Source organism: Poecilia reticulata, chromosome 14 (genome assembly GCF_904066995.2).
Source record: "Poecilia reticulata chromosome 14, P_reticulata-male-v2, whole genome shotgun sequence".
In the NCBI taxonomy this organism is placed as follows: domain Eukaryota; kingdom Metazoa; phylum Chordata; class Actinopteri; order Cyprinodontiformes; family Poeciliidae; genus Poecilia; species Poecilia reticulata.
Window position 1 is genome coordinate 10,751,629 of NC_088843.1, and position 19,560 is coordinate 10,771,188.

The 19,560-nt window shown below is 39.0% G+C and overlaps 4 protein-coding genes across 4 annotated transcripts; 1 reads left to right on the forward strand and 3 right to left on the reverse strand.

The window, feature by feature from the left end:
• The first annotated feature begins 29 nt into the window (after positions 1 to 29).
• On the forward strand, positions 30 to 3,620 carry LOC145554813 (cobalamin binding intrinsic factor-like). The gene is made up of 4 exons (XM_081615396.1): positions 30 to 2,430; positions 2,504 to 2,645; positions 2,771 to 2,904; positions 3,182 to 3,620. The coding sequence occupies exons 1-4, from the start codon at positions 2,292 to 2,294 to the stop codon at positions 3,259 to 3,261; spliced, it is 495 nt and encodes a 164-aa protein (XP_081471522.1). The 5' UTR covers positions 30 to 2,291; the 3' UTR covers positions 3,262 to 3,620.
• LOC103475815 (C4b-binding protein) lies at positions 3,556 to 6,027 on the reverse strand. Its single transcript, XM_008427698.3, has 5 exons — positions 5,733 to 6,027; positions 4,634 to 4,798; positions 4,379 to 4,546; positions 4,096 to 4,296; positions 3,556 to 3,964 (listed from the first exon to the last, which is right to left on the reverse strand). Exons 1-5 carry the CDS (start codon positions 5,833 to 5,835, stop codon positions 3,951 to 3,953), a joined length of 651 nt encoding a protein of 216 aa, XP_008425920.1. The 5' UTR covers positions 5,836 to 6,027; the 3' UTR covers positions 3,556 to 3,950.
• Positions 6,028 to 6,175: 148 nt separating this feature from the next.
• On the reverse strand, positions 6,176 to 11,318 carry hinfp (histone H4 transcription factor). Its single transcript, XM_008427697.3, has 9 exons — positions 10,540 to 11,318; positions 10,234 to 10,460; positions 9,376 to 9,487; positions 9,140 to 9,292; positions 8,966 to 9,043; positions 8,741 to 8,861; positions 8,513 to 8,651; positions 8,298 to 8,422; positions 6,176 to 7,706 (listed from the first exon to the last, which is right to left on the reverse strand). Exons 1-9 carry the CDS (start codon positions 10,679 to 10,681, stop codon positions 7,334 to 7,336), a joined length of 1,470 nt encoding a protein of 489 aa, XP_008425919.1. The 5' UTR covers positions 10,682 to 11,318; the 3' UTR covers positions 6,176 to 7,333.
• A 1,279-nt stretch (positions 11,319 to 12,597) lies between these two features.
• Positions 12,598 to 19,368, reverse strand: dpagt1 (dolichyl-phosphate (UDP-N-acetylglucosamine) N-acetylglucosaminephosphotransferase 1 (GlcNAc-1-P transferase)). The gene is made up of 9 exons (XM_008427696.3): positions 18,509 to 19,368; positions 18,307 to 18,427; positions 16,974 to 17,187; positions 16,446 to 16,592; positions 16,145 to 16,229; positions 15,875 to 16,063; positions 14,538 to 14,625; positions 13,896 to 14,051; positions 12,598 to 13,407 (listed from the first exon to the last, which is right to left on the reverse strand). Exons 1-9 carry the CDS (start codon positions 18,661 to 18,663, stop codon positions 13,342 to 13,344), a joined length of 1,221 nt encoding a protein of 406 aa, XP_008425918.1. The 5' UTR covers positions 18,664 to 19,368; the 3' UTR covers positions 12,598 to 13,341.
• Between the last annotated feature and the right edge of the window lie 192 nt (positions 19,369 to 19,560).

The following is a 19,560-nucleotide window of genomic DNA, read 5'->3' on the forward strand; positions in this document are numbered from 1 at the left end:
TCTTTAACCGGTTGGTGCGTCTGCGGGGCGCGCACGCTGGCTGTGTAGGGATGGATATACAGGGTGTTGCTGGGGAAGATGCTGAAAGAGGAAATTATGTTTTGGTTCTACTGAGTCCCAATCGCAATCCTAACTTGACTGAAGTAGATCATTTAGAAAAAAAGAAAAGAAAAAAAAGCATTTTTTTGTACTTCTTTTTTTTCTTTTTTCTTTTTTCCAAGAGTCCTAATTTGTAAATAGAGATCCCATCACAATCAAATCTTACTGCATAAAAGTTGTTGATAAAAAAAAAAAATTGGATAATAATTCCTGGGATTGCATTAAGTTTAAAAGGAACGTTTAATTAAATGAAAAAATGAAGTCAATTTGTTTTTTTGTTTGTTTTTGTTTGTTTTTTTTACATAATGTTCAAATGTATTCACACAGATGAGTCGGTTTTGATGGATTACGGTTCGCTACATGCTGACAGTCGGAGTAAACATGAGGGAGGTTTTGGTCTGTCTCTTTAAAGGCCGCACCTGCGCAGCTGCCTGGTGCTGATGCTGCAGTGCCCGGGTTATTTTCGGTAAAATAGCCGGGGTTACTCGCGTTCAAGTGGGCCCTACACGCCTTACATCACCCCTGAGAGGAAATCGAGCCCATTTTTAGCCAATCGCACCTGCTTCTTAATCAGACTAATTTAAAAACGAGCTCCCAGGTCGCTTCGTGAACACTTTGAGTCCTCCAACCCATCTCGCTCTCTGTAAAGCTGCTATTATCAAGGATTCTTCATGCACAACGACTCAAGTATCCTTACTTTTTTTTTTTTTTTTTGTTGACATTTTGCCACGTTTACACAAACGTTACTTTACTGGGATTTATGTCTTAAACAAATTCAATTCAGGTTATTTATAGCGCCAATGGAAAACAAATGTCACCTCAGGTCACTTTGCAAGAGAAATGCAATCATACCGACAAAATAACATTACGCTGCATATATTAGTATTTGATTCTATCAAACAGTGCAGGCAAATTCAGTTCTCATTAATGCAAATTGATAAAAAGTTATCCATCTAATGGATGGAAGCAGATCTGGTGGAAATACTGCAGCAATCTGGAAGATTATTTTTCTTTCTTTTTTTTTACAAATAAAATTATATAAATCTGGGCATCCATTTGTATTCAACCCCACCTTATACTGCATTTACAGCTACAAGTCTTCTGGGGGCATGTCTCTACCAACTTTACCCATTCAGGAAGGTTGCACATGCTTATTTTCAAATAACTCCAAATCAGTAAGATTAGATAAAGAACATCTATGAACATCAGTTTTTAAGTCTTACCACAGATTCTGTGAGGGTTTTAGGGTTATCAATAAGTGGCTCAGTCTAATGAATGGATCTGATCTGGCTGTTTATGCAGGATTGTTGACCTGCTGGAAGGTAAATCTCCGCCCCAGCCTCAAGTCTTTCACAACACCTCCACATCAACTCTGACCAGTTTTGATGTGACGACCAAAAATAATGATGCTGCCACCAATATGTGTCACTTTGGTGATAGCATGTGACTGATGCACAATGTGTGTTTGGTGACCTTTCATACAGGTCGGCAAATTTTAATCTGCTCTCTTTTACTGTGAGGAATCAGAGCAAAGGGAGGTAAATCGAAGAGCAAGCCAAACCTTTTAGATTTTTATTTACAAAAAATAAACATTTAATACCATGTCTAATTATTAACTTCACTTCACATTTATGCGAAGCTTTGTTTACGTTACAAACAAAAGGTGAAACAATTGAAAGTGCAAGTCACTGCAGATTGGAACAGATCCCACTAATGGCGAGTTTTCTCTTCTTCAGCCTTTATGTAAAAGGAAAGAGTAAAGTGGCGTTTTTCCTTTAAAGCTCCATAAATAGGTTGACTGGGAGACCAACTTTTTTTGTAAGAAATTCCTTGCTTGCACACAGAAACATTTTCCATCTATCCTCCTCTCGAGGAGAACAAGATGGTGTTTATTACCTTCATCAAAGAACAAGGTAAAGTGTTTGCACAGATTATCTGAAACCTTTATTGTTATTCTTGGAACTGAATGACAAAAAAAAATCAATCTCACGGCAGATTGTTAATCTAATCATTAACAATTATTCTTTTCTTAATGTTAACATTATCAGTGACTGACAGCTATGTGAGATAACAGCACAGGTGCTGGTTTTCTTTTCATGATCTCTCATGTGGGCATTTAAAATTAGAACAAAAGATGGCTTTGTAAAGTGGCAGTGGGAGGAAGGTTGTTGTGAAATTTTATCTGCCAATAAATGAGGGCTTGGTCTTCTATAAATACTGATGTGAAGCCTGGAGGAGAAACATCACACAGGATGGCTCCAAGACCTGCTGCTCTGCTCTCAGTGAGCTTTCTCCTCCTGCTGCTGCCACATGGAGCGGTCGCAAACCAAGGTAGGCTGGTGAGAATGTATTTAGCCCATAGGGGTATGAGATATGCTGTGCATCAGTGTCAACTACTGTGCAGGTTTGACCTCCCTTCCGATCAGGCTGACTGTGGAGAACGACCTCTCCAACATGGCTCCCGAGTTGTTTTCCAGCTCCGTGGTGAAAGGGGGTGTTCTGTTCGGAGCTCTGACGAGACTCCAGGAGACTCAGCCGGACTTCAAGTAAGACCCCAGACGAAATCCTCCCACCACCAAGTCGTCTTTTCATCTCGGAAACCCGATATTTATTTAAAGCCGTGATCCATTTCTGCTTGTAATAACCGGCCCTCGCCTTCCTGTGTCGTCAGGTTCACGGTGAAGGTGGATCCAAACTTTGGCTTGTTTCTAGAGAGCGTGAACGGAGTGGCTGGAGATGAAAACGAGCAGACCTACTGGGAGATCCTGACTGAAAACTCTGGAGAGTACACCAGACTGGATGTGGGTGAGTTTCTTCCCTGGAGACTCAGCAAAAACAGATCCGAGGGGGATCTAATGAGCTTTAATGAATCAGGAGGATAGCTTGTTCTTTTACTTATTGTTAATTGTGCTGTGCAGAGAAATGATCCAAAACTGTTGGGAAAAGCAGTTTTCCTAAGCCGTTTCAGTGAAATTATACATGTTGCTGAAATAAAAAACTTCTCCTGTGCTGCTGTAGAAAGAAAAAAAAATGTGTCTGGAAACAAACAGATAACATCCTCATCTTCTGTCTGCTTTCACAGGAATCGGCTGCTACACTCCTAAAGCAGACGAGCACATCGTCCTGAAGTTCAGAACCTGGAAATCCACCACAGAGGAGTGATCTGCCGTAACTTATCTGGATCACATGCAGCGGAGAAGAAGCAATCTATCATCCACTAGCCATCGTGATTGGGTTTAGATTCAAATATTGCTGCCATTTCTTCTTGTGCAATGTGCGATAACAAAAGCAACAGCAACACCTAGTGGTGTCTAGCAGAAAAGTTATTCTTTAAAGGTAAATATCCAAACTGTGTGCAGGAAAAAATAAATAAATGAGAAAATATTAAACAAATTTGCAGCCTTTTATGTAGAATGAATTTATGAAAGTGTCATCAGCAAAAGGAAAATGGCAATAAACTTTCCACACCAGTGATTTAATTGATGTAAATAAATATATTTTACAAACATCACTCCCAAAAATGTTTTTCACAATGAATTATTAAAAAGCACACAACATTGTAGTAACCATGAATACCACTTTTTAACAAGGTTTACAGCAGACATCGGACTGCAGATCTGCCCTTTGTAACAAGATTAGTGTTTTAGCTCCTTGCAGGACAGATGGACTGAGAGGCGCAGCAGCCGAGCTTACAAGCAAACACACATCTTATAGTTGTAAGCCTCTGGTATCAACCTAATTCTAAGAAAGTAAAGGAAAAATGATGAAAATATAGTTTTCATATTTTCTTATTTTACCGACGTGTCCGTGGAACTGGATGAAGACTTTCACTTCGTTGTCTGACGTCAGGATTAGCCTGCAGTTGCTAAAAATACACATACAAAAAAAAAAAAAAAAAAAAAACACGAGCATGAACGTTCATCAAAGAAACAATGCAGCACATTCAGATCTAATTGTGCAGAGAAAACAGACTTGACTACATCAAGGGTTCCTCACCACATGATAAGGAGCAGTCACAAATACACGGAACGCACTGCGTGAAGAACCTCTTCCAGCCCGTCTCCTTCTTCTTACAGTTGTTCATCAGCGAGCAGCCCAGTTTGGGTGGGCCGAAGTAGCTCTTATTCTCGCAGGTGGAGTCACAGGTGCCGTTCAGTTCGCTCTCCCTGACTTCAATGCTCCCGCGTTGACACATCCCTAGCAGGCGGACCGGATATCAGCAGGGCCGTTTGGTGAAGACTTTTCTGATTTACGTCGCCGTATTTTATCGTTTACTCACTGAGACAGACGGGTTTCGGGGTCCAGAGGCCATTGGACTGGCATGACCTGGTGGGGGTTCCTAGCAGGATGAAGCCAGAGCGACAGGCGTACCTCACCACAGAGCCCACCCACCAGTCGTTACCGTAAACCACTCCGTTATAGTCCGCATCAGGCCTGCCGCAGTTCACTGACATGAAGAGAACCAAATTGAGGACGGTATGCCATGATTTTTTAAAATTTTTTATGGAGAATGAAAGACTCGACACTGACTGACCTCTGCAGAGAGACTTGTAGCCGAGCCAGCAGCAGCTGGAGTCGCCACAAGGGTCTTTCCTGAGCTCCCGGTGACGGGTCTTACACCCGCCTAAACACAGCGGCGCTGACCCGGACCAGTAGGTGTCATCCATGAGGTCCGGCTGGGGAATCCATTCCGTCTCACCTGTAGTGAAAACATGTTGCATCTGCTAATCTGAGCACAATGTATACACAGTTATCTGTGAGATTAATTCACCAAGAGATATAACTATTATTTTTGATCAAATAAACTGAATTATAACCAAGTTAGAACATTAAGAAGCTCATAAGAAGATGGATTTTGTGTTCCAGAGATGAAGGATTTTGGGTGTAAAATGTGTGCATAAACCTCAGACAAAGAGCAAAAGAGCGTCATTATTTATGGTGAATAAAATCCTGTGTCAGCATGGACTGAAAGACAAATTCAGAAAGGAATAAGCCATTACTTTAACAGGGACATAAAAAGCCGGATTACAGTTTGTAAATGCACTCGGGACAAGTACCTTAACCTTTGGAGACGTGTAAGTGAGCTGAAATGTTTGTCCAGATTGTTCATCGTTACTTTTGGAAGAAAAGGCTTGAATACCAAAGACATTAAAACCCAGCTGTGAAGTACAGTGGTAGTAGCATCCTGTGGTTTGGGTGGTGCATTTCATAAAATAGATGGTATTATGAGGAAACAACTTTATGAAGATATATATTGATGCAATATTTCAAGACAACAATGAAGAAGTTAAGTTTGACAGGACAGTGGCCATACTGGAATTATGCAAAATCATACAAAAATAATTAAAGAGTGGCCAATGACAATACAGTTCATGTTTTGAAGCGGCCATCAGAAAGCTTTAATCTCAGGTCCAAAGAAAAGTTGTGGTCAGAACTGTAAACGTGTCAGTAAGGTGGCCTACAAACCTTTAAAATCTATGTATTTTTAGTCAATCCTAAAATACTATGTTGCTTTAAAAACTGGTTATTTTTTATGAGAATTTAAGATCTACTCCTGCACATTACATGAGTGACAAATAGGGTTTTTTTATAGTTAGAAGAAGAAGGAAAAAAAGAGAGAACAGACACCTTACCGCTAACTTCCAGCTCTCCAATCCACTCAGGCGCCTGAGAAATCCCTTTATGGAAGGACCAAAGCAGGAATAACGAGAGCACATTCAACAACATGGAGCCCATCTTCTGATTCCATTACTCGCTGTAGAAAACTTGCAGAAAAATGAGAGAACTGGCCAGGAAAATCATCGTAAGAGAAGCACAAAACAGAGTAAAGGAACAATAGTAGTTCTGTAGTTCACTACAGAACGAGGAAGCAGTGACGTTAAGTCATAAGCCAGACTGTGTGCTGCTTCTTAATCTTCTACACACGGCTAATGCTGTGTCCTTTATTGAGGTGGGACTGGATCTAATGGCAAAGTTTTGATTCACCTGACTGAACTTTACTCCGTTTGGAAAAAGTAAGACGACGAAAAGGACAGAATAGTCAGAAAGTGAATGTAAAGGATAAAAGTCAACAACCTCAGCTGGTTATTGCAGTCATCTTTATTCATTTTGTGAGCAAATTAAATTAGTTTTGTCTTCTACATGACGAACCAATCAGATTTCTCTTCATTTCATAAATCATACGCAGTTTTTTTAATTAAAACTAGTAAAACTTTAGTCATGAAAATTAGAAACATCACAAAAAGGCTGTAATAAACATACTTAATATCATAATGCAGACATAGAAATTCCTGATAATGTTGCATGTAACATTAATCCTTTATGGTAGCAGCAAAAGGTTAATTTTGAAAAAACTAAGCAGGAATTAAAGCACAGATTAGAAATGAAATTGATTGAACTACATTTGGTGGTGGGGGGAATCAAATGCAACTTAACAAAATCACTTGCAACACAATTTAAGTACCCATCAATTCACTTAAATATATTTAAAGTATTTTTTCAAAGAGTTGGCCTATTGGTAAAATGAGTTTGTACACACAACCGATTGATAAAAATAAGTGACAAAACTGGTCTTGTTATACTTTTAAACCTTTAAAGCTGCAGTGTTTATTAACTATCAGAAGGGGGCAGTGCAATAAAGGACCAGGGGAATCATTGCCTTGAAGAATTCATATTTACGCCAATCAAATCCTAAATGACTGGTGTAAGCTCTGCAGCATGACTCAATATAAACTCCAATTACATCCGGCTCAGATAAATAAAAAATTATTATAAAGTAGAGATAGATTCAGTAATCCTGCAATGCTAATGAGGAAAAAACAGTTTTCTGACGATTGTGCCATACTTCCAGAAGATTTATCAGAATTAAACATCAACTCAGCCGAAAACAATAGAAACTACATTCATGTTAGCAAGTGCATGTTTTTGAGAACAAATAGAAACAAACACATTAAAAAAAAAGATCTTTATTCAAACTGACCAAACATCAAGTATTTTCTCATGACTCAAAGTATTTAAGTCAAAACCAGGCTTGGTTTTTTCCCCTCTCTTTACTTCAGTGACTTAGCTTTAAAGGCTGTGGTTTACATGTCAAAGCAAAGTCTTGATATATTACTGAATAAATAAAAATCCCTTTAAATACCGGTAAAAATGATCTTCGATAAAGAATGCGTCACATGATACGGTTTGGGTTGCCTCAAACAGGCGTCCAGTTATCCCGTTTTAGAACCAGTGGTCAGTCCACCTGCATGCCTTGCTGGTGGGCAGCACCCTGGAGCTGCAGTATGACCGAGTCCTCATCCCCTGTTAGGACGTACAGCATGTCCTCCACCTGACCGGCTTCTTCCGTTCTCGTCGAGGTTTCCTCAGTCCTCTGCTCCTCCAGCAGAACCCCTCTGAGCTGCACCTGCACCTGCGAAGCAGCAGCAGCGGCTGCCTGTGCTGCAGGGTCGTCCTCCAGCTCCTGACCGTCAGCGGGGCCGTCGTCATTGTCATCGTCATCCTCCGCCGACCTCTTCTGCTTTTCCCTCATCAGCTGCTCCGTCAGTTCCACGCTCTCGTAGCGAATCAGCTGCAGCCGCATGAAGCCGTCCTCATGCTCTTTGTACCTGATAGGTTGATTAGAGCCAAATCAGAAAACCACAACTGTATCCACAAAACACTATTTAATACAATTTTGTTAATCATTTATCCTGAAAGGTTATTATGATTTTCATTAATGATGTTAAAAACCAAACTGGCATTCTTAGGAATGTTACTTTTTTACTAGATTCTTCACTGTTTCACAAATCATCAATAAGCATCAGAAATGTTGATATATTTCTTATCACTCTCATCTACTTTTAAATTCTTTGTATCTAAAGTCTAAAGCATTACTTGGTTCAATAAGAAAATCACATGTTTTGGACTTTAAAAAATTGATGGGTCAGCCTCCCTCCATCAAATCTAACTTTGGGGGATTTTTATAAAGATGATCAGACAAAATATTTTGACTCCAAATGAGTTTATTGTAAAAAGCTTCAACTGTTTGACGACCATACAACCTTTTGCTTCTGATTCACAATTTTCAACTGTTTTGTGTTTTTCTATCACATAAAACCCTAAGAAAACACAACAAAAAAACGAGTCAAAATGTGAAAACGTCCAAATGGGATAAATACTTTCAAAGCAATGCTGATCTCCTTAAACTGGACACATACCTGAACCTGGGGTGTCCTGATGGCCATTTGAATTGATGCTTTTTGTGGAGATGCACTGTCAGGCTGTTGCCTCTGGTGAAACATTGGCCGCACACATGACATTTGTAGCGAGCTGTAAAAGTCCCCTGATTACGGGAAAACAAAAACAAAGAATTTTACTTGACTTTTCAGGTGGGAAAGCTGAAATCCGCTAATGCCGTTTCATCAGCGCTCACCTCGTGCTCCTTCTGGTGGTGAATCTTCATGGTGCCGGGTGTACGAGACGTGAAGCTACACCCGGGAACGTCGCAGCGGAACGCTGGATCGATGCTGTGGGTGTCCAGGTGTTTACGCAGGTCGATCAGATTCTTACAGCTGCAAAACGCAAACAGGAGAAAGCTTTGAAACCCCGTTCGTGAGGACGATCTCGGGTTGCACGGTCGCAGCTGGAGAAGACAAAGCACCTGTATTCACAATACTCGCAGCTGTACGGCTTCTCGTTGCTGTGGCGGAACTTGATGTGGCTGCGCAGCGACGAGGGTGACGGGCACGTCATGTCGCACAGAGGGCATTTGTAGTGGCTCACTGTTGAAACATATGAAACACAAACTAGCGTTTCTTCACTCTCAAAACAAGATCATTGAGATGAACGAGTGCCTGAAGGTCCAACTGATGAGGTAGAAACTGACCGTGGGTTCTCATGTGGTCTCTGAGGAGTCGCTCTGTTGCAAAACGTTTGGAGCAGTGAGAACACTGGAACCTCTGACCTGCACGACACGCACACACGCACACAGGGCACCAATTCAATACAAGCCCAAGAATGTTTTAACAATGTACTTTGACATTACTCTGACTGACTCTACCTTCCATGGCGTTCTGTCGAATGATGTGGTCGAAGAACTTGGTGTTGTTTGCATACATCCCGCCGCAGCCTGGACACGCCACCACCTTCTCCTGTGTGTGGCTGCGTAGGTGCTCCCGCAGCTTGGGGCGACCTTTAGCGGTAGCTTCGCAGTCTGGAAAAATAACGAGGCGTGCAAAATGGGAGTGAAGCAATCAGCAGCACACGCCTCTGTATTTTATTCTGATAAATAAATACCTTTCCATCCACAGCGTATGGGGAACTCCCATTCACCAGTCGGTATTTCTATGGACAGGGTATGCATTTCGACGTGACGGTAGAACCACTCCGGGTTTTCGTACGGAGCTTGCTGTAGCAGATGTGGACAGAAGAAAGAAGCCAACATGTATTTATGTATATGTATAAAATTCAACATGCAATGGCTCAATAAAATAAAAAAAGAAGGTTTTGTCGTTAAAGACTGCACTTGAATTTGATTGAAAAGAATAGGCTGATTATTGTTGAAGCAATCCAGTGTAGATTAAATAAAACAGTTTTGGAAGGAAAAGTGAAACAAAACGACTCCACAGAGAGATAAAAGACTTATTGCCCTTAGTCAAAAGTACCTCAAGGGAGTCCTTACACTATGATGCCACATCCCACTATCCCCCCTTCAGTCAGCCTGGTTTTATGTAGCATTTTTCACTAAACTAATTAAGTTATGCTGTAAAAACAACTTATTGTATTTACTCAGTTTAAGTGTGTTTTTAAAATGTATTTGATGATCTGGGGAATTTAAGTGTGACAAGTGAAAGAAAAATAAATCTTCAAATTACTGAATATGCATAAAATAGATGTATGGACTGGAACTTATAATCTTGGATAGGTGGTGGAATATGAATCCTCAAATCTAACCAAGCAGATGGCCAGTGAATAAACGTGTTTAAATATAGAATGGCTGAAGGAAAAACGGATAAGATTCAATCTTGAATCCTGTGGATGTCGTAAAATCCCAGAAGCCTTTTGCAGTGCACTCCTCTTAGCTGCATTCAAATGAATCCCAAACCCATTCTGCTAATAAGGTTAAAAAGACCCAGGATGCGATTTAATTCCTACCTCACACTCTTCCCAAAGACAGACGAAATTGTCCGGGATGTCAGGGATGATGTTGCGGTTGTGGTAGGCGATGGAGCAGCTGCCCAGTTCTGGTTGTGCGTCCAGGGCCTGCTGCCCCAGCTGCTTCAGCTTCGTGTGGTAGCAGTGGAACAGAAGGTGGCGCCGCAGCTCCTCAGGGCCATCCACCGAGCAGAAGCCACAGTCTCTCCAGAGACAGTTTCTCTCCCCTGCACAACAAAATATATTTTTTTGTTTTGCTTCACAGCTTTGTAGGGTTAGAAACAAGCAGATGTGAACTGAACCCACCTTCTGCCTCCTCCTCTTCCTCAGTGAGATGAGCTTCAGCGTGCTTGCAGAAGTTTTCCATCTGACTGAACGATTCTCCACACGAAGCCCACTCACACTCCACCTTTAAGGGTTTCTTCTGTGCGCGTTTGTTCGGTGCCATCGCTATATAAAGCGGAGCTGGCTCTAATATTGTTTTGGTCTCGCTTGCTTGTGTTTCTAAGTGACCACCATTATTACCCTGTCATCTGGGAGCTAGCTGTCACAGAGGAAAGCAAGTCTGAGACATTCAGCACTGCACAGTCCACCCGGGACAGAACCCACGGGTTAATATGACACGGTAAATAACAGCTTGTTAGAGGTGTTCATTCATTTGACTGTAAACTGCTCCGAGGACAAGAGTTGAAGTTTCTGAACGGGCTGCAGACACTTTCCCGCGGAGCTCCAGCCACAGCCGGAAACAGCTCCGTTGTAAAGAGGAAATAGATAGAGTGCAACAAAATGTTTCGGGTGAAACAAAATACAGGTCAATATTACCGGGTGCCGTTTGGTATCCATGTCTATGGTTTGGTACATGTTTATTTATTTCGAGCATGATAGAAGTATAAAATCACACACATATTTTTGTACCAAAATAATCTTAACATGCTTGAAAAGGAGTAGGAAGAAGTAAGAAACTTATGAACTCCAACCTCATAAACTCATACCATATTTTCAGATGGTCCCTCGTTATTAAATAATAAAAACAAAGAAATATATAAAAATAAACATAGGTGGATTCATTTTCTATTTTATCTGGGTTTACATATGTCTCAATATATGCATCCATACATCCATACCCACGCACACTCATTTCCGTTAGCCTCAACTATACATTTGTGATAACTCATCCATTTTGTGAAATTGACCTCCTTATATTTCCTTTTAAATTGTATTAAATTTTGACTTTGTTTTAACTCCTCATTTAACTTCTTCTGTAATTTTACACCATGAATTGCAATACAAAAGCTCTTTCTTTTGTATATTATGAATCCTTAAGTTTGAGGTACCCCTTAAGTTACTGAAACTTAAACATGTTTTTTTCTTTTAAAAAATATGTTCTTTATGTGCTCAGCCAGCAGTTTATTTGATGCCTTAAACATAATTTGAGCAATTTTAAATTCCACCAGATCTTCAAATTTAAGAAATTTAGACTTTGTGGGCTCGTGATCATCCCACAAACCCATTATTTAAAAATGGGTTTCCTTTAAAAAAGGAAAGGAACAATTTAAACCTACATAATGTAAGCTATACTTGTGCAGCACAAGTATAGCTTACATTATACTTGTGTTGCACAACATTTAACGTAAGCATGAAATATTTTGCTCAATATAGTTATTAAATATTACAAGCGAAACAGAATAACTTAGAATATCATTCACTACACACAGGATGACGAATTGTAAACATTTCTGTTAGTTTTGATGACTATAGTTTACAGGAAATAAAAACCAGAAGTCCAGTTTCTCATAAAATTAGAAAATCACAAAATATTGTATGGAAATGTTGGCCTGCTAAGTAGTATCTGCATGTATTATATAGTAAATGTCCACTTCAATTGGTTTTGCCTTCCCTCAAGGACACAGTTGCATCTTTTGCTTGTGCAGTTTTTCATATATATATTAACATAAGATTCATACAAGAACAACCAGCTTCTTCTTTAGCAGTTTTATTTTACCTCTGTTAGATATATGGATTTTGATGCAGAATAGTTTTGTGAAATTTCTTTTAATGGTATATTTACTTGTGCTATGTTCAGATCCTCTGCTAAAAACATGTATTTTCATAATGACTCATGCCATGCAAATATCAATATTTGGATAAATCTTCCACTTATAATCAAGGGGAAATCAATAGTTCATCCAAAATGTCTGACTCGTTACTTTAGATCAGTTTAATCAGCTCGTTTCTTTAAAAAAAATATATACACACACACACACACACACAACAGTAGGTCAACTACAACAGTATTCTTGTGTGCTGCAGCATATTTTGAATGGATAAAATAAACACATTCCAAATAAAGCCCATGTCTAAAAATAATTTCAAAATTTTTATTTGATTTCTTCACTCAATTCCAAAAATTAAACAGTGCCTTAGTTGAAATTACATTCTCAAGTGCCAGTCAACTTTATAACTTTCCCCCTTCATAAAGCTTTACTTTCAGAACAAAGTAAAGCTTTATGAAGGCTTTACTTTGGCATGCCTTGTTGGCATGTTGCCTTCCAACATGCCAACAAGGCATGTTGGAAGGCATTCCAACATGCCTCCCGTTTACCTTGGCCAACCTGGTATTTTCATCATAGTGTCACTTCCTCATATGTAACTGCATTTGTTCACATTAACAATTCTGTCTGAAATGGTTCAGAACAAAATATTTAAAAAAAAGCAAAAAAACAAGCATTAACTTCCAATTCACAATGTATGGGTAACTGCGATGAAGAATTTTCCTCCCTTTTGTATTAACAGCAGACCCACTAGGATGCATAGTGGACATGCATGTCAGCAAATTTGGTCATAATTGCTCACAAGTTTAGGTGAAGAAAGTTGACACCTCGTTGCACACTTTTTTCTTAAAAAAAAAAAAAAAAGTACAAATATATACTCTCCGGATTTTTTGCAATAAATTAAGCAACCAGTTGTATTTCCTGTTTGGATTCAGTCCTGCTGTTGATAATCTAACTTAGCGTTTTGGCTTTCCTGCCGGTGGAAAAATGACAGGCACAAGCCTGCGAGGTATTTCCACAACAAGGTGAGTTTTTCTCAGTTTTAACAGAGAGGTGTCTAGACGTCATAGAAGAGACGCACCAGATGATAACGAATCCCAAAAGCCAAAGCGCTGCCCATCACCTGAGAAGACAGAATTCAAAATTAGTTCAAAACTGTTTTACTCTGAAAGTTTTCCAGCTGCATCGCCATTCGCATTTTGTCATATTTTACTGGGGCACAAAAAATAATTTAAGAGCATCAAAAGAGATGTATAGCTTTATTTGCTTATTTAAAAAAAATATTGAAAAGTGTGGCATGCACCTACACATAGCAGGTAAAAAAGTCATTTTTGATGGCTATTCACAGTTGCTCCATCCAATCTGAGCTTTAGCTACTTAGGAAATAGTAATTGCAGTAAAAAGTTCTACAAAATAATCACTCGAATTTAAAAAACAAATGCACAGAACCACACTTCAGATTTTTATATGCAAGGGTATAAAGAAAATTTGCAGAATAGTTTTAGAATTATGCACTACTTTGTGTTAATCTATCACAGAAAACTCAAGTAAAATATAAAATACGCAAAATGTGGAACGGTTAAACAAATGAAAACTGTTTCAAGCCTCTACCTGTATGACGAGCATGATGACCGTCAGGTTTCTCTCGTGGATTTGCCCGAAGAATTTCAGTACGAGGTTTATTAAAGTCATGTTGTTGCACTCGATAAAGTCTCCATCTCCATCCTGGCCTCGCCGCACCTCCAGCACCTTTAATAACTCTGCCACCTGTCGATACAATAAATGACATTTGAACACAATTCAGAAGCTGCCCCTGCCTCGCCTTCAGGTGCCTGTCTGACTGCATGAGTAAATGTCAGTACATGCAGGTAATCAGATCTCTGGACTGCACTCCATGTTTCTGATTAAATTAAATCCAATCATGCATTACATTCAAATAATGCGGTGTCGCTACTTTCAAGCAGTCTGTGTTTGGAGGGTAAAAACAACAACTACTGATAAAGTACTTGAGTGGCCCATCTCACCGCCCCCCTGCTCTGCATGTTGTAGATGTGCCTCTATTCCAGAACAGCTGATTCAAATGATTGCATGACCATCAAGTGCTGCAAGAAGCCTGTTAATCACCCAGAGATACAATTCAGGTGTGTAGCAGAAGGGAAATACCTAAAACATGCAGGACAGGGGGGCGGTGAGGACCAGGGTTAAGAAACACTGATCTGTTGTTACGAGATTTAAATGTAAGTTAAGTTTTACCTGCAGAATGAGTAATCCCAGTTGGGAGAGATCTTTCTTTTTAAATTTAGAGTAGCTCATTCCCAGTTTTCCAGTGTCTGGATCCAGCCTTTCATTGAAAAAAGGAGCAGTTAGAAAAAAACAAATGTCACCATGTACAAAATTATCCTTGAGTCCAGTGATTTCACCATGTTAAAATGTTTTTGGTAAAAAAAATAAATAAATAAAAAAAAAACTTAAGCAAAAAGAAAAAAGAGGACAAAGCAATGTTGTGTTCACACATGACAGACATAAGAAAACAACCACATGTAAAGAAAAAAAAATACTTAGGTAGTTCAGGACCAAGTGAGATGAACTAATTTGGGTCCAAGCAATTTATTTATTTAAATTGACAGAGATACCAATTTAACAACAGTGATTTTAAATTATTTTAAAGATTTATTAGATAAAATCATAGTGGATCTTCACATTATGTGCAATGTGTTCAGAATAATTGGAAGTAATTTGAAGTAGTCTGTCAAGCTTTGTCTTTAAGACAAAGGCAAAATTCAAGCAAATGCTTGACAACCAAAGAGTATTTTACAACTCCCCACTGTTGATGAATATGTATTAAAATAAGTCTTAAAATAAATTCAGCTTTGATTACAATAGCATCACTAATGCTGCACATGTTCTGTGTGTTGATAATTATCATTTTGTTTATAACTATGAACGCTGTCGTATATATGGGACAGAGACAAGTTGTCTTTTCTGACAAATTGCAAAAAAAAAACCCAAAACAGTTAACTAAACCTTTTCAGCATTAATTTTTTTCTTGAGTTAGGTCCACTTGATTTGATGATTAATAAGTCTGCGTTATGTGCCAAAAATGGTCAATAACAGGGACTAGAGAAAGTTAGAAGAAAATGTCTATTGAAGAAAATAAAACTTAAATTCACTTTCAAATTATGCAAACTAGCATACGATAACAAAACATTAAGGTGTCTCCAATAAGGTAAGGTAATTTTATTTATATAGCACATTTTCAGCAACAAGGCAATTCAAAGTGCTTTACATGAATTAAAAGGAAATACAAACAAAATAACAAACCAAAGGAAAGAGCACAAAAAAGAGGAAAGGACACATTAGGGTAAAAGGCAACATTCAGACAAAACAAAGGGCAAAACAAAGACATGAGTGAAGGCGGTGACGTCAAAGGGCCATGAAACCACGTTGCTCAGCCTCCCGGCAAAGTCGGATCAAGGTGTTGTTATCGAGGAATGTCGTTGGGAGCGCTCAGCTCCACAGCTCCATGGAAACAGGAAGACAAACATGCCCAGAAGACAAAAACTATATTGGATTAATGACGAGTGATTTACCTGGGGAGCCTGTGTCTGGGACAGGGGATGATGTGGAAAAGCTGAGGTAACGAGTAGATGAAGTTGACCACTTGAGGAATGAAGAACAGCAGCATGGTCTTACTGAAGTGTCCCAGGATGCCAACAACAGCGAAGGTCATCCCGGCAAAGTAACAGAAAGTGTCTCCCACAAACACAGACGAGGGATACCTGCGTCAACGCAGGTTTCGGTAAGCTACGTGCCAGTTTGCATTGTCAAACACAAAACATAGTGTTTTACGTTTAACTCACCAGTTGTGGTAAAAAAGTGCTAGTGTGGTGAAGAAGAAAGGGATCATGAAGTAGAGAGAGAAGACGTGGTCATCCCGGTAATCCCCTGTTTTTATAAAAGCACAGCAGAGAAAAAGAAAACATACTGAGATACTTGCAAGATGCAGATATTATGTCATAGAAGATTGAAGCATATGCAAAAACAAAAAAAAAATCCTATAAAACAACTCAGCTATTTCTAAAGCATGCTTGTTTTCTAAAATGTGTTAAACATCAAACATATGAGATGAATAAAAAAGAAAAGGGATCTACAGGCACTCACCACTGAGCTCCAGCAGGTTAAAGACGATGATGGAACCAGATATAAACAGGGCTTGACCCGATTCGATGCCATTGATGCCTGCTAAGATGTTGATGGCATTTGTGCAAAACACTGCAAGCATCCCCATGTAGACGTAATAGAGGATACCTGCAGGACATGGAAAAACAATCGTTAGTTGTGCTTTTGGTAATATGTTTTAGGAGAAAAACGTTGAATTATTACACCTGTATACAAGCAGAAAACAAGCAATGACTGCAAAAGTAAGTATACCTTCTAAACTTTAGAACACTTTGACATGCTACAACCACAAACGTTGACATATTTTAATGAAATTTTATTGGATGGGTCTCAAAACAGAACAAAAAAAAATGCAGAACTGTGTGACAAAACGAGATAGTGTTCAACAGATTCCAAAGAAGACTATATTTCAATATTGTTTTTTTTTTTTTTAGAATGAGTTACATAATTGATTCCAGAGAAATCTTGGGATTCCCCAGGTTCAAGCCAACAATGTTGTAATCAACTTACCCAGATCTAAATGCATCCCAAGCAGTGCTCTGAAGGGCTTGGGCACCACTATGACAGTATTTCCAAAGTTTGTGAAGTAGACCATGAGCAGCGGCAGAGAAGCCATGGTAGGAAGGAGGAGCTTGTGCCTCCAACGCAAGTTCAGCACGTCATCAGCAAAGCCCAAAAAGATCATGCAGCAGATGGCGAGAAGGGCACCAATCAGCTGCACAAACTGCTCAACCAAACACATGGAGAAAAACAAAACCAAGCAGCTGAGACAAATAAACTTTGCTGACCAAGTCTCTATAACATCCATTTGAAGCTGGTTTTCTACCAATCGGTTGATTGGGAGTGGTGCCATTTTTTGGTGGCAAAAACATGTTTTTCTGTCCTACCGTCAAAACACAAATCTGGCTGGAAGGTTAACTAGAACTGTGTTTCTCCAAGTAGGTTTGGTGCAACACAAAAAATGATTTGATTTCCATGGTCATTTTAGCCCCCGGAACTAACTCCTATAGAAAACTTGTACTGAGAGATGAAAATAAGATCATTGTCACTTCAAGCTTGTGTAATACAATAAAAAAATGAAAAAAAGAAAAAGGGCTGTTCCACGAGCAAAAGTTTGTAGTACAGGAATACCGAATACTGAACCGATCCTTGCTAAATAAATATATTCAAATTAAAAGATAGTCTTTCCAAAAATGCTTAATGTTAATATTCTACTGCAATTAAAGATACATTTATTTCAAAGTAGGGCTGGACAATATGGCTGAAAAAATTATCACAATATTAAGAGTTTCATATCAGTCAATATCAATGACTGTTGAAAGCGCTAATTATTGATTAGGTTTTTGTTTTAAATATCTGAAGTACTACCAAACTGGTGGCATGAACTCCCGTTTGATCCACAGTTTTCCATCCATGCCATTGTTTACTCTAAAGCAGCTGTGAGGCCAAGTGGCAAAACCTGAAACTGCTGCTGTGCAAGTTACTCAACTGGTTGTTGCTAGGTAACCAAAGTTGGGGAGGGGGGAGGGTTGGGGGAAACTTAAAACTGCTCATTACCCATCAGATTGTTGCTGGGTAACCAAAGAGTGACTGAGTTAGTTGATGCCACCAACGTTTCTCCGCCTACATCTCCCAGAATGCTGTGAGGTTCTGGAACAGAGTTCAATGAATATTCTATACAGAGAATATTATATCAGATGTATTATCTCTTGATGTTGATCAAGATATATGTTGTTACTGCTTTACTGTTCAGTCCTATTTCAAAGTTGTTTGTTTTATTATTAAGTGTGCTCAAAAAAGTTGCCCATGTCTCTATGGGCTTCTCAGATACATGCTTACCAACCTCGTCATGTGGGAAGCCCGTGCACTGATCGCCCACAAAGCAGCTGAGGAAAGGCACTGGGATGAAGCAGAAGAGGATGATGAGGAAAACTGTACCACTGATTACTCCTTGAGACTCTGGGCTGCAAAGATAAGAAGAGAAAGTGAGGTCCGGAGGTAACGCCACAGTGAATTAAGACTCAGAGTAGACATTTCAGACTTACACTTTGTCTTTGTTTGTCTTGTTTAGGTCCATCCCGTAGAGTCTGGCTGAGATGAAATGATCTTTGAAGGCAGGGATGAGTTTGAGTGTGGCCAAGCAGCCCAGAGCTGACATGAAACAGCTGATGACCAGCGGCAGGACGGGAACAGGTGACATATTTTCAGCCGTTCTTATCAATCTCACACATCAAATCACGTCTCTACAGCAGCTAATCTCAAGAGTGAATCCTTCTACACGACTGATGAGGAAGCACCGGATGTTTTCACTGAAGTATCATCACGCTACGCTGTCATTTTAAACCAGAAAGCCACTTAGTGATTATGTCGCTAAGATAAAAAAAGAAAAACGCCATAAGTTACATTTGAAGCTTATATCATCTTTGACAAGGAGGCGTTGAATATCAAGCTGGAAGCTGCCTCTCTAAACTCCACGTCTGTTAACTGCTTAACCATTAAGTTTCGAACTTCACCAGACACTACTTCCGTTGAAACTTTTCAAAATAAAATGATTTAGTCTGGTTTTAGCCGTTTAGTTGGAATCACAAAGAAACTATAGTTAATTCATCTTTGTTGTTTTATTAAACGCCTTGGTTGAATATATTTTACTTCTTTAAAGATTTTGACACATTCTTGTTTCTCTCAATCAAACATATTTTATTTTTATTTTAAGACAACTTCCGAAAAATGATAACACTGAGTGTGTCTTGACTGACACGGAAATGTCATTTTCTTCTTCGCGTGATTCGTCAGAGAGAATAATAAAATGATGCCACCTCTTGGCAAAAAGTAGAAATAAAATTATGTTTACATTTCGTCAAATAAATAGAAATGGCTATTTTTTTCCCAAATCACCCTTGGCATTATTATTATTATTATTATTATTATTATTATTATTATTATTATTATTGTTGTTGTTGTTGTTGTTGTTGTTGTTGTTGTTGTTGTTGTTGATGATGATGATGATGATGATGATGATGATGATGATGATGATGATGATGTAATCAGAAATAAGTTAATTAATAAACAAATTAATAAACAAATGTAAAAGCAAATA